General features: G+C 44.8%; 1 protein-coding gene across 3 annotated transcripts in view; it reads left to right on the top strand.

Moving 5' to 3' along the window:
* Positions 1 to 14835, top strand: part of btbd11b (BTB (POZ) domain containing 11b) — an 84565-nt gene that overhangs the window by 62777 nt on the left and 6953 nt on the right. For 2 of the 3 annotated variants that reach the window (XM_030426158.1, XM_030426159.1), the window contains exons 3-9: positions 1146 to 1350; positions 7164 to 7316; positions 7602 to 7767; positions 9590 to 9679; positions 11750 to 11851; positions 14005 to 14098; positions 14236 to 14371. In XM_030426158.1, the coding sequence (XP_030282018.1) occupies positions 1146 to 1350; positions 7164 to 7316; positions 7602 to 7767; positions 9590 to 9679; positions 11750 to 11851; positions 14005 to 14098; positions 14236 to 14371 (946 nt within the window). The remainder of the gene's footprint in view (positions 1 to 1145; positions 1351 to 7163; positions 7317 to 7601; positions 7768 to 9589; positions 9680 to 11749; positions 11852 to 14004; positions 14099 to 14235; positions 14372 to 14835) is intronic. The other variant, XM_030426160.1, reaches the window with a different exon arrangement.

The following is a 14835-nucleotide window of genomic DNA, read 5'->3' as shown; positions in this document are numbered from 1 at the left end:
TGTCGCAGTGTTTCCTGCACGTTGCGTCAGGAGATGCCGTCCAGCGCCTTTTCTCTATCAGCGTTCCCAGAGGACGGTCGGGAGATTGACTGTTTCATTGCATGAATGCCTTCCCTTCATTCATTCGGCCTCTCGCATTGTCCGAGCCAAATGGAATGTTGGCAAGCGCCAAATGGCCCAATTTTGACGCTAAGCAAACCCTTTTGTCCCACGGAAATGACTGTTTGCACTGTGCACTCATACAGTACCGTATAGCTCATTTGGACCGAGTGGCATTGTGCTCTATTACTTTTCTTTTTTTTTTTTGCCTTGAATGGTATCAAATTGAGCAGAACGCGATGACACAGAGCGAGTTTTCTCTCAGATCGACCCGGCTTCAGAATTTCATTACATTCTCTCATAGCGCAGTGAGTCTAGACAGGAAGGAGAAGCGACAGAAACCTGACAGCATTCAGTGAAATGGGATTTGAGTTTGCTGTAATAATACAGGGCTGGTTTTCACACTCTGCCACTCAATAACAAAGGTGCCACAAGTCACAATGATTTCTTGAAGTGGAAGGTTGCCTTGACGGCCGTGGAAGACATTTTTCAAACCCATCGCTAGATTTTTCTTCCTGCTCTTAAAGACCGCTCCGTTCCGTCCCTTCAGAATTAAAAGAAAACGGGCTGAACATGCTTTTTTTTTCCAAGAAACTGTTTACTTTCTTTTAAACCCGCCTGGAGAATATTCAATTTTTATTAGCAGAGTCCTCCCCGGCTTTGATTTCTCGAGCCCAACTGGATGACCTTAAAGTACTGACAAATTATGCAGGGGAAATAGCTCGGAGTAGCGAATGTTTATCCATAAATATTCATTCTTCACACGGTGCAGTCCTGAGCATCTCCAGCTCTCCCTCTGTGAGAAAGGACTGGGATGAACTCTGTCTCTTTCCAGACTGTGGCGCGTTGTGGAAACTCTCGATTCCCCCTGACAGAGCGAGCTCCGAGGGAGCTGGAAGGAATGAGGATGATTCCCCGGCGTCTTATTAAAGGCCATGTGCTCAAAATATTCCTGTCTTTTCACCCTCGTGCCTGCACATGAATTTCTTTTCTCACAGCTCACGATCCTTCTGTGTTTGTGTGTGTGTGTGTGTGTGTGTGTGTAGGCGACCTGGTGTCCCGGGCCATGCACCACCTTCAGCCGCTGTATATGAAGAACCACAACAACGGGACGCCAGTCCACCAGAAGGGCTGCGTCATCCACTGGCAACCCGAGGCGATCTACACGCTGTGTTACTTCATGCACTGCCATCAGATGGAGTGGGAGAACCCCAACGTCGAGCCCTCCAAGGTCACCTTACAAACAGAGAGGTGAGACGCAAACATGCCGATTAAAATAACAAGAGGAGCTCCGGATTCCTCGACGCCGAACCACACAACGTGAAAAAGGAGTCATCCAGAATATCTCTGCAGTCCTAACAGGATTAGGCAACAAGATATTCGATTTGTTTGTTATTAATATCCCGTAAAAAGACCGAAGGCCACAACGAATTGGTTTGACTCAGAAATATTAGCTTTGTTATCGTCAGTAAACACATGAATGAGCCACACTGCTGCACCAGCTGACAGCAGGATTCCCCATCACAATAAACCTGCGCTGCACAGGTGAACTGAAGAGGCGATCGCACCTAAAAAACACTGAATCTGCCGTCTTTGTTTGCCGTACGGTAGATAAATCACGATGAGGTGAAGTGCCGTCAACTCACTATAAATGCGTCACGACATCCTTACCTCCCCTTCACTTTTTAAAATCAGCAGTGCTCAGCCTTCTTTTTGAAAATTAAACTGAATATTTGTTGCCCTTTATAAAATATTTACTTCTTCGTGGGGAACAGCTGGGAGATGAGCGCTGCAGACGGGTTAATTACAGAAGTGGAAATGTGTCGGAGACACTGTTGGGTTTGGTGTTGCCTCGTTCAAGAAAAGAAAAATAGAACAATGTCACCACAACACGTGGAAAAATGTCTAATGTCTCAATATAGTGGCTGTAATTCAGCATCAATGCATACTACGTGAAAAGGATTGTTTGCAGTGATGAACCCGCAGATTATTAGCAGAATCTGCAGCTCTCCTCGGCTCTGCAGAGCGTTTAAGCATCTTTGAACTTTTTCTGTTTCAGTTCATTCACCATCAGCATTGATTCCTGATAAAGTCAGCGGGTGTTTGCAACGAGAAAAGCTCTTAAACCCAAAGTTAGCAACTAGCTTGTGAACATAACGGAACACATCGCAACAAAAGAGCCAGATGTTTATGTTTAAGAGTTGGTGGAGACCAAAAACGAGTAAAAAGGAGAGCGAGCGTGTCAGACTTGGACTCATTACATCGACACGCTCGTGATATGGTGATAAATATGTCAATGTTGTGTTAAAAAGAAAACCTGTTATCAAAATCTTTATTAAAAGCAGCCGCCGTTATGTAACAACGAGCACTAATGAATCTATAATTATGGCTTTAATCAGCCTCCATCAGGAGCTGAGAGGGCGGACATCAGCGGGTTTGTGACAAAGTTTACAGCCTGACACTCGAATGTAAAACCAAGAAGAGCTGGTAGGAGGTAATACAGCACGATATCAGTACGATAATAGAAACAATTCTTTATTTTTCCTATCTGGGAGGGAAAACGTTGCCAGCTGCAGGATCGAGATGCTTACTTACAACCTGCATCCTGTTTAAACCGTGAGATCTGCTCTGCGTTTCTGTACGGTGAAGCACAGAATAAGGAGAGAAATAGAATTTTTCAGCGATGAATATATCAGAGCCCTTCACCTCGATTTTGTGGGAGAGTATAAAACATTGCACAGTAATAAGATAACACCAGGAGACCCCGATGAGAGAGAAGCTCACACTCGTGCTTCTGTCCTCCTTCTCACCTCGGTTCAAACTTTATCCAGCGCTGATTTTTTTCCTCAACTGCAGAGACCATTGTGCTGCAACTGAACACCTCAGCAGTGCTTTTATTATGTTTCTGGGCTCCTCTGAGCTCGACCCTGAAATGGCACACCAGATGTTTTCCTCTGGAAGGAAAGTAGAGTTTTTATGTAGGCGAATTGTCAACGTATTGGCTACTTGAGCGAGCCCTCTGGGTGACCTGAGCAGAAGCAGGAAGCGGGCCGTGAATGGACATGTGCTCAGTCAGTATTTATAATTGCCTGCGCTGACACACTGGGACGTTATCAGCCGGCAGCTGTAGGACCGTGTTGGTGACTTACGCATGAATGACATAAGGATTAGACAAAGTTTCCATGGTGTTTAATTCCCCCTGATCCTTCATCCTGGGCACTTCATAATTTCCCCCCACAAGTCAGAACAGTCACCATAATTCCTGCTCATGAGACGCTTTATTTCTGTTTATGAGCTATTTTCTTTTTATTCTTTCACTCATGATATTCCACTGCAAATCCCCGACCCGGTTTAGGTATTTCCCGACAGTTTTGGTGGAAATCCCGGTGAGCTTTAGCGGTCGAGGTGGGAAACAATGCTGACAGTTGATCCTGAGCAGTCCTCCTCCTCCTCCTCCTGGGGCTCCATCCATACTTTACCTCCTGTAGCGGAGCGAGTTATCAGCTCGTTGTGTGTACATGTTTTATTTAAAGGGATATTCCGGTGTAAATGTTATCCATGGTCTAACACACCGTGAAACTGTGTTAGACTCCCTCTCGAGAGATCAAGTTAGCAGACCGCTAATTTACGGAGTTTTATCAACCTCAGAAACGACCGCACGACAACAATACACTGCAGTAAATGGATCCAAATATAAACCGCCACCAAAAAGCCACAAATAATGCTCAGAACAGCACCAAACTTCAGCAACAGTACAAATAGGGTCTCAGCACATAGTCCGGGGCATCTAACCTCCGCTAGCTTAGTTGGATTTCTATTGTGAAGCTAAAAACAGATTTCAACTCTCCTCCATCAGCTTCCGGGTCGGGGAAGTCCCGACGCGACGATTACCGAGTGCGGTTAGAAATGCTCAATTCCGTTCTTTTCCCTGTCCGCTCTCGATAATAACTGTTATAAACTGGCAGGTAAGACACATATGACCTTTGATTGCTTTTCCATGGAGTCATAATCATACATTTTCATCCATGAGCCGCGGAACTCTACTGCACTCGGTAATCGACTCGTCGGGACTTCCCGTCAACAGGAAGCTGCTGCAGAAGAGTGGTAAATTTAGTCAGCTTTTCAGTAGAAATCCAGCTAAGCTAGCGGAGGTTAGATGCCCCGGACTATGTGCTGAGACCCTATTTGTACTGTTGCTGAAGTTTGGTGCTGTTCTGAGCATTATTTGTGGCTTTTTGGTGGCGGTTTATATTTGGATCCATTTACTGCAGTGTATTGTTATCGTGCGGTCGTTTCTGAGGTTGATAAAACTCCGTAAATTAGCGGTCTGCTAACTTGATCTCTCGAGAGGGAGTCTAACACAGTTTCATGGTGATTTAGACCATGAATTCAACTTATACCGGAATATCCCTTTAAGCAAACTGGCGGATCCCAAATAACTGCAGTGTTTTGCACGTAAACAGCGAGACCTTGAACTCGTTGTGAACTCCAGCCTCCCCTGGGCTTCTGCTGCCATTATACGCCGCCTGACTTTTAAATAGGTGTTGTGTGCTGCTTTTAATGAAGCACGTGGAACCAATGGCGTCACGTGACTGGAGGTCAGGCTCCTTTTTGAAGTAAGTGAAACAAAAAGGGTTAGCACTTCTTAAAAGCTTAAACTGTAGCGGCTGATTAACAGTGAGTGGCAGATGTGGGCCGAGCGCGTGTCAAGGACGGCTCGGGCGCGAAGACGCAACCCTTTTGTAAAGCGATGCATCGAACAGTAGATCCCGCAGGACTCGGCCAAGTTTCATCCAGTACAAACAGCACAGATACACGACAGCTGGTACCAAACAGCTTCTTTTCTTCAGCGGCATTCAAACAACTGAATCAGAGGAGATTGTTAATGAACTGAAGACTGTTTTATATGATTTATAAGATACGTTAGAGAAAGAAATAATGAAAGTGTCGCACGCTGGTGAGACACATGAGGTTACAAATTGACAACTGAGCCATAAAACTTTCTTTAAAGCTCATATCTGAAAGGTTTCACTACAAAATAGTCGACTCTCTGTTTGACTGAGGGCAGGATGAGCTACACACACACACATACACACACACACACACACACACACACACACACACACACACACACACACACACACAGAGCAGAGAGGCAGGACGAAGCGGCTTACAGCATCGAGGACACTGAGGTCAAGTCTTTGGTCCTTTGATAACACTATAATATCAGTTATATAGTAAAAATATACAATGATACATAATAAAAAATGCAAATTTATAGTTAATTTAACTTAAATAAATAGTTATTTCCCTGTTAACAATCAATGAAGTGCTTTTAAACTGTGTTTTAGCAACTGTTTATTGGAAAGTTGTACTTGATGTTCATAATATCTAATAAATACCTTGAAGTTCATTCATAAATATTATTTTGGACTGATGTTTTTAACATTTACAGTTGTTATAATACATTTTTTAGGAACCATTTCATTGTTTCTTACTTAATTAAATCTAATAAACTATATTATTAATGATGATTATTATAAAGTGTTTCCAATGTCAGTTAGTTATTTTGGGCAAATAAATAATTGGCCATATTTATTATTACTTATCTTCTTCTTCTTCTGTCGGAATTTGAGTCCAATCTTCATCTATTTGCTGTAACTGAAATAATTTATTTATTTATACTATATCACTCAAAATGTTCTTGTTGGATGGGTCAGAGGGGCACAACAATATAACAATATCCAAAATCTAAAACAATATATAGTCTCAGATCCTGATGGTTAAATGCATCAGGTATAATCAACAGGAGGAGGGGACGCCTTTGAATCCTGCGTAATGTACCTTTAAGATTTTTACACACCTACATGTATCTTTACACGTGTAAACTGCATCATGATTGTCAGTAACAGCCTTACATCTAATGTTTTAAACCAGTAGTCATAAAAACGTCCTCTGAATGACGCACTGCTCTCTGTAGATATTCAGTATAAGCGTGTGGTTGTTTAGCATAATGTAAATATGACTGCATTGTTCCCGTCAGTAAAGAGTGTGAGTGTGTATTTATATCCGTAACATGCTGTCAGTACGGTAACGAAGGTTAAAAGGTGACATCATGCATATGTATGTCCGTGCATATGGACTCAATGTGGCTGCAGTAAACAGTGACGCAGGATGAGTGGAGGAGGAGGAGGAGGAGGAGGAGGAGGAGGGAGTTCTGCAGAACCAAAGTTCTCACTTTCTCTCAATGAGACTGTGGATCTGTTTCCTCCGTGCCGCCAAATTGTCACTTTTCTGTCTCTCAGCTCTGCTCGGCGTGTTAACTCTCGCCGTCAGGATCATCTTTGATTTCCTGTCTCTTACTGAGCTCCGCTGCGCAGTAGGTCTGAAAAAAAAATATCAAATAAAACCCCCTTTTGTTTACAATGCTGTATGCTGGCATGCATTAACCCGCACGCTCTATCCATTATGTTTACAGAGACCACCGTTATGTTCGGAGGACCTTCATAATGTCTTGCAAAATAGATTACAGGGAACGTACGTGCAATTGCTCCGCTTCCAAAAGTGTTGTGATGATGCACTGTGACAGTTTTAGCTCCATAATGCATTATCATGCAAACACAAGCTATTATTGTGCATCGGTAATATATGGTGTGTGGCGTTAAAGCACACTGTAGATAAGAGTTTCTTCAGTTTAACCAGCTGAGCAGCATCAGATTCAAGACTTTTCCTACTCAGACAGAATAAAACAGAATTTGCATTTTTCTATCCGTCCGTGTTGTACATTCTCTGCTGTGATTCTGCTCGGTTCTGATATTCTCACATCAAAGTGTCGCTCTGTGACACGCTCGATTTGGGCCTTTTGAGTTTCATCTTCTAGACGGAGTTCATCCTGTTCTCAAACATCCCGTACGCCGGGCAAGATCTCCAAAATAACTTATGCAAATTCTGTATAAGGTGGATTTTCGTTGCAAGTTGCTCGGGCACGCTGAGCAACTGAGCATGACTGAAGTTCAGTGTGAGTCTCTGGTGGCCTGAACACGTGCTTCTATCTCCCCCTACAGGCCGTTCATGGTGCTGCCGCCTCTGATGGAGTGGGTGCGTGTGTCTGTGGTCCACACTGAGCACAGACGCAGCTTCTCTGTGGACAGCGATGATGTCCGGCAGGCTGCCAGGGTGCTGCTGCCCGGAGTGGACTGCGAGCCTCGTCAGCTTCGGTACGGCTGTGAGCAAGCGTGCACGCCTTTCGAGGCTGTGCACGCAACCTCCTCATACGCACATGAATAAAACACCAGCAGGCACACGTGTGAACAGCCACACAGACTTGCACGTCAGTGATAAGAGCAAGAAGTGATACTCACATTTTCCTGCGCACTCTTCTCCCCGTAGTGTTGAAAAATAAAGCTCGTCAGGTGTTCGGGGACAATATGGTGCATTGCAAACAGTCAGAAAAACGCTCTTGCTTTGTGCTGTGAATCACTCTTGTGTGCTTCGCCCTTCAGAACGGATGACTGCTTCTGCGCCTCGAGGAAGCTGGATGCTGCCTCTACTGAAGCAAAGTTCCTGCAGGACCTCGGCTTCCGCATGCTCAGCTGTGGACGCACGGACCTGGTGAAGCAGGCTGTCAACCTGCTGGGGCCCGATGGCATCAACAGCATGAGTGAGCAGGTTAGAGACACAGTCAACACATTAAATAATGCATATGCAGGCACATTCACACTGACACACACACACACACACACAGCCTGTGAATCAGAACTTGTGATCTTGTTTGCTTGGTAAACTGCGGCTCCTTCACCTTTGAGAGGCGGTCATGAATATTAACGCTTCATTCTGACATATATTTTTCCTGCAGCTTTCCTGCCGAGGTGCTCTGTATTATATCAGCGTCCACCACCTCCAGTACGGTTAATCATCGGGGGATTACTGCATGTGTAACTCCTGGTTTTCTGTGGGAGCGTCGGCATTTACTTGCGAGGCCGATACGAAGCGGGAACTTTTTTCAGAAACAGAGTGTGGTACTGTGTGTTTGTGTCAGACGAGGTGTGCTGACGTCCCCCCGGCGGCCCGAGGAGATCCTGATTCATACGGTGTCCTTTCAAACAATCAATAGAGAGAATATTACTCTCATCAGACTCGAGGTACCAGCAGTGGAGCTGTCGAGGTTAAGTTAAGAGCCGGCCAGAAGTCAAGCTCTGCTTTAACCTGATTCATTGTTAAAGTTGCCGTAAGCGTTATTTCTCGTTAAAGGCGTTAAATAGCTCAATATCCCAACAGTGATCACTGTTATAGACCGACCCGTGTCTCTCCTGCACACACACTCGTGCAATAAAACAGAAAGGACACTCGCTGTGTCTCAATTCAGGGTCTGCATCCTTCAGAGGAGCATTTAAAGGCCAATTACGTCACAACGCCACGCAAAGGCCGTCCCAAATTGAAGGCTCCTCCAGATGCTCCTTCTTTTCCCTGTTTTTGGAGGATGCACCGCTACGATCCTTCGTGGCCTCACATATCCCAAGATTCTTTGCACGCTCGACAAAGAAGAAAGAAAGAAGGGAAATGGCGACATCGCGTGGCGTTGATCGTCACTTTCGCGAACTGGGCGACAGAAATCGTGACGTAAGACCACAAAGGCTGCGTCCTTCAAAGGATGCAGACCCTGAAGTGAGACACAGCAACTGTCTTGCCTCCCTGTCCACTTTATCCAATCAGGACAGAGAAGTCCATAAAGAGGCGGCTGTCTGTTTGTGACGGGTCAGAGAGAAGGATCCTCCTGTTCTGGTACCGACACCGGCAACAGGGACAGCTGCCCATTCCAGTACTCCTGCTTGACGGATTATAGTATCAGACCAAAGGATGAGAAACACTTGAAAAAGATAAATGAGTCATTCAGGTGTGGTGACGTGGAGAGAAAAAACAGACAGGAAGCAGTTTGAAACTTGTGTTCTGACAACAACGTGGCACGATGTCGAATGTTTCCTCGAGATCCTGGATTAATGTAACGCTGTCACACAGACAACCAGCTGCAGCTTTGTTTCTGTGTCTCTTTCTTGCTGCTAGCATTAGCAACACGGCTACACCTAGCAGTCTGGTTACCGAACACAACCTTAAAAACATCCCAGTTTGACATTGAGACCCACAGACAGAGTAGAATATGTGTCAGCTGGGGAACAGATTTGGCTGACTGCTCCGTATGTTCTCTCTCTTTGCCTTTTTTACTTCCTCCTTCAAAGGAGTTCTTTTACTTTTGCAGGGTTGAAGTCTCCACAGATGCTCCTGCTGTTCCACAGAGACGCCGATAGCTACCAGGGAGAACAAATCCCATTTCTGTTTCAGCTGCACGTTGGACTTTAAATCAGTTTCAGTCTGGGTAGCACAGTGAACGCGAGGCTTACAGGGAATCAATCCTGGATGGTGTTGCGTTTCTATTTCTGCAATCAGTGTGTCTTTAACTTGTGAAGTGTTTCTGCCTGCTCTTGTTCTGTGGTAGGGGATGACCCCGCTGATGTACGCCTGCGTCCGCGGAGACGAGGCCATGGTGCAGATGCTGCTGGACGCGGGAGCCGACATTAACAGCGAGGTCAGTGCTTATAGACCGCTGCTATTTTGGTTTTTGGACACTGCGGTAGCTCAAAGTCAAATGAAGGAGAGGATTAAAACTGAGAACACATGACCCTCATCTTAAACTTCCTGTAGAAGGTGTTTTTAAAATGACATTTCAGCAAAAGATGTCAGCGTTTTATAGATCACAGAGTGTTTTTATGACAGCAGAGAGGTTTTGACTTAGATTCCTCAATATGTCACTTTTTGCAATTACTGAAAACTTTGTGTTTAGCTTTAAACTGGGGAGAACCGGTCATGTTGTCTCTCATCTCCCTCCCGTGTGTCTGGATGTCTAAGCGCTGGAGATCATGAGGTCCTGACCGTCCCGCCTCGGTATAAACGATGTGTAGCAGCGTTCAAGCAAACTCGCTAAAACGTGACGCAAGAGGTTTGTTGCTGCGTCATTTTCCGTCTGAGAACAAAGTGAGTAAGATCGACTCCTCACAGAGTCCGCGGAGAATCGAGATGGCGTCCTCTGAGCGGCGGTTCAGTCGAGGCCTCATGATCTCACGGCCCTCACGGTCTTTGTTAGTCACCTCAGCATCAGCATGTACCATCAGCCATCGTGTGTCAGAGTTGATTTGCAGTCCGCTGCGATTCACGACCCCCCTGGCCAAAGCACAAAGCACAAAGCACCGTCGACTGAAATATAAAGAGCCACTATCAGATTCACTTCATGCATCTGGTTTTAAACCCGCTCCATTTTACGCTGTTTGCCTTCTGATGTGTGCAAACACGTTTCGTTCACCTGCCGGGCAGCGTCAGGCACCAGTAAAACACTCAGTGTGCTTCACTGACGGAGTTTAAGTGTTGGTACAGTGGAAGAAAACAAGGCTGTGTGGAACAAGGAGGGAGGCAAATGATGTTAACGACACTGAGACTCTGCAGAAACGTATAAAGTAATCACAGTATTATTATTTACATGTACAGGAATTACGTTTTAGAGCAATAAGGCTAAAAGCAAAGAGGAGCAGATGCAGCAGTAATGAGGAACTTTTCAAACAATTTAAGGTTTTTGGGGTTTAAAATCCAAAATGCATATTTGTCCTCTCACCTGTGATGCCTGTTATCAAGATTGTTTTGGTGTGAGTTGATGAGTTTTGGAGATAAAGATGTCTCGGCTTGTTGTGCTCGCAGACCTCAGTGTGAGCGCTCAGCGAAGGAACTATTATCCTTCTGCCGCTCGCCGTGTCACTGCACATGGATAGCTGAGTTAATCCTGAACGTTAAAGCTCAGCTGAGGAGAAAGACATTAATGTCTCTGTGAGTAGATGCCACTTCTATATGTGGTAATACGTTAAAAATATGTTAACTGTTACTGTTAACAAACACTAGAATGCTTTATAAACCATTTATTTAGCTATTATTTCTAGCCATGTTGCAGCTAATGTTTGTAATACTTTATAAATGGTTAATTAATACGGTGTAGTTCATCTATGAACATTATTTCGATGCTTTTAAAGTTGAAAATTCTGTTTTTTAACCTTTGCAACTGCTGAACAGCTGGTTTATTAAGTGAAATAACTATATACTTAAGTTGAATTAACAGTTACCTCCCTCGTTGACGAACCTGAATGTGTCTTTGTGCTTTGTCCATGTGATGAGTCTCACGTTTGTCCTGCTTCTCATGTGGCCCATTGTGTTTTTTTCCATGTCGGTCCGACCAGAGAGAGATGAGTCTTAGAGGTTTCGGGGTCGCGGCCCTGTCGCAGAAAAAAAAAACAAAAAAAAAAAACCCACAGCAGAGGATGGAAAGATCAGAGTGAAACCATTAGGACCAACTCAGACAGATCAATCCATCGTGTTCATTAGGAGGCGAGCGCAGTGACAGGATGTCCTCTGCAGCCGCGGGGTTCCCAGTTAATTACTCCAGTTTCTCCTGTAGAGCTTCCTGTCCTCCCCCCTCCTTCTCTCTCCTCCCCGCAGATGCTGGTCTTGTTCTCCGTGAGGCCGTGTAGTAGTTTTAATGGCTTCGTATCTCTCTCCCTCCAACCTTTCTCCACCCCTACCTACCTACCCGACCCACCTACCTGTGTCCCTTCCCCAGGTGCCAAACTCAGTTCACAAGCACCCCTCAGTCTTTCCCGAAACGCGGCAGGCGACGCCGCTCACGCTGGCCGTGTTACAGGGACATGTACCTGTGGTGCAGGTAGTGACGCCCTCTCTCTCTCTCTCTCTCTCTCTCTCTCACCTGTGATTCTCTCATCGTGACCTGTCGCTGTGCTTCAGCTCATGGTTGGTTCATTCGTTGTCGTTTTTGTCATCAAAGCCTTTTTTTTCCCCTGGTGGTGGTGATGATGATAATGGTTCTCCACTATGAGTTCTCTCCTGTCTCTCTCTTTTGTTAATTTTCAGACTTTATCGAGATGCTTAAAGGGATATTCCGGTGTAAATTTAATCCATGGTCTAACACACCGTGAAACTGTGTTAGACTCCCTCTCGAGAGATCAAGTTAGCAGACCGCTAATTTATTTTATCAACCTCAGAAACGACCGCACGACAACAATACACTGCAGTAAATGGATCCAAATATAAACCGCCACCAAAAAGCCACAAATAATGCTCAGAACAGCACCAAACTTCAGCAACAGTACAAATAGGGTCTCAGCACATAGTCCGGGGCATCTAACCTCCGCTAGCTTAGCTGGATTTCTATTGTGAAGCTAAAAACAGAGTTCAACTCTCCTCCATCAGCTTCCGGGTCGGGGAAGTCCCGACGCGACGATTACCGAGTGCGGTTAGAAATGCTCAATTCCGTTCTTTTCCCTGTCCGCTCTCGATAATAACTGTTATAAACTGGCAGGTAAGACACATATGAACTTTGATTGCTTTTCCATGGAGTCATAATCATACATTTTCATCCATGAGCCGCGGAACTCTACTGCACTCGGTAATCGACTCGTCGGGACTTCCCGTCAACAGGAAGCTGCTGCAGAAGAGTGGTAAATTTAGTCAGCTTTTCAGTAGAAATCCAGCTAAGCTAGCGGAGGTTAGATGCCCCGGACTATGTGCTGAGACCCTATTTGTACTGTTGCTGAAGTTTGGTGCTGTTCTGAGCATTATTTGTGGCTTTTTGGTGGCGGTTTATATTTGGATCCATTTACTGCAGTGTATTGTTGTCGTGCGGTCGTTTCTGAGGTTGATAAAACTCCGTAAATTAGCGGTCTGCTAACTTGATCTCTCGAGAGGGAGTCTAACACAGTTTCACGGTGATTCAGACCATGGATTAAATTTACACCGGAATATCCCTTTAATGTGTGACGTGCAATCTGATCTTTATCTCTGAAGAGGACATTTAATCGGTCGATCCTTTCGGGTCGGAACATCACGGCCCTCCTGTCAGTTAGCGTTTCAGAGCGAATGGATCAGAGCGGAAAGTGGAAACACGGCAGTCTAATTGTTATCGAACTCGTTTAACTAATTCAGTTTGTCCTCTAAATGATCGTGTCCATTGGATTTTAAATCTTTAATTTCTAGTGGAAAACATTTTTATCATCAAACCGTCAGATTTAAGTAAAAATGCAGTTAATAAGATTCAGTTCAAAGAGTCGGCGTGTTCCCTCGTCTCACTCTCACTTTACATAGATATTAATTTTAAATGCCAAGCCATTAGATTCAGTTCAGATCATTCTCTCAGTTACAAAGTAATATTTAAATATTGTTCCTCAGAAGGATCACAGCCTCATTTATAAATGATAAATGTCAGCTGATGTACGAGCAGTGTTATATATGATTAAAAGACTTTAAATGTGAAAAAATGAGAAGAACAAGTTAGTAAAACAGTAAAATACATGTGAGAGACTCTGCCTTTATTCTTCCAGTTCTTATCGCTGCGTTAACCTCTTAGAAATTAAACAAACAGTTGAACATCTTGAGAGAAAAAAAGGCTTGTTAACTTTCTTGCAGAGAGTTATATTGAAACCACTCTCGTGAAATTGTTAGCTTAGCTTACACGTAGCATAAAGACAGAAAAACGAACAATATCCGCCTATCAGCCGCTCCAAAGCTCACTAATTAACATAATAATTACTGTTTGTTTAATCTATGATGTAAACTGAAAGTTACAATCAGATGTGAGAGTGCTGCCAATCTTCTCAATGACACAACATTTTGAACTATTCCTTTAAATTTGGCAACGAGAAGTCTTCTAAGCTACTTGTGTTAAAGTTAAATATTCACTTTCCCCCTGTACTTTATATTTAATACATGAGAAGCAGTCATCAGATGAGAGACACTGACTCCCCCTCCTCTCCTCCCCCTCCTCTCTCCCCCCTCTGTGACGCCACCCGACCACCTCTGCAGCTGCTGCTGGACGCCAAAGCCAACGTGGAGGGTTCCCTGCAGGACGGGATGGAGAACTACACGGAGACCCCGCTGCAGCTGGCTGCTGCTGCAGGTACGGAGACGCAGCGTGACGCCCGTCCGTCTGCACCGAATCCTGCTGAACACCTTCTGTGACCAGCTGACGGCAACACCTGACTGTCAGCGTGAGGCCGGCGTGCAGAGAAATGATCAGACGTTTTGTTTTCACAGGAAACTTTGAGCTGGTGAGTTTGCTGCTGGAGCGGGGAGCCGACCCCATGGTGGGAACGATGTACCGTAACGGCATCTCCACGGCGCCGCAGGGAGACATGAACTCCTACAGTCTGGCAGCAGCTCACGGGCACAGGTAGGCAACACACACACACACACACACACACACACACACACACTCATGTTGAGTCACTGGTACACACTCCCCAGAGGATGAACAGAAGATACACAAGCGCAGTCTGCTCACACTGTGTGTTCAGCATATTATCTTGTTTGTGCACAAACAGCAGCTCCATGAATTTGACTCCTCATCTGTTGAGTTGGTTTGAATGAACTCCTCCTGTCGTCGTCTTCCTGCTGCCGCACACGTTTGTTTTTATGATCCAACGTTGAAAATAAAAACAGCACGGCCATCTCAAAAATATGTGAATGATTCCACATTAAATGTATCGCAGGTGTGTGAATGTCTGCAGAGACTCTACACACTTTTTGTTTTATTTTCTGTGTTGATAAGACAAATGCGTTGATGCAGAATCGTTTTTGTAGAGGTTTTGTTTCACTTCTGCATTACTGTTTCCCTGCAATTTGAAAAGTCATTCC

Source organism: Sparus aurata, chromosome 8, assembly GCF_900880675.1.
Source record: "Sparus aurata chromosome 8, fSpaAur1.1, whole genome shotgun sequence".
NCBI classification, from domain to species: Eukaryota; Metazoa; Chordata; class Actinopteri; order Spariformes; family Sparidae; genus Sparus; species Sparus aurata.
The sequence above is the reverse complement of the archived record's forward strand: the minus strand, read 5'-3'. Positions and strand labels throughout refer to the sequence as shown.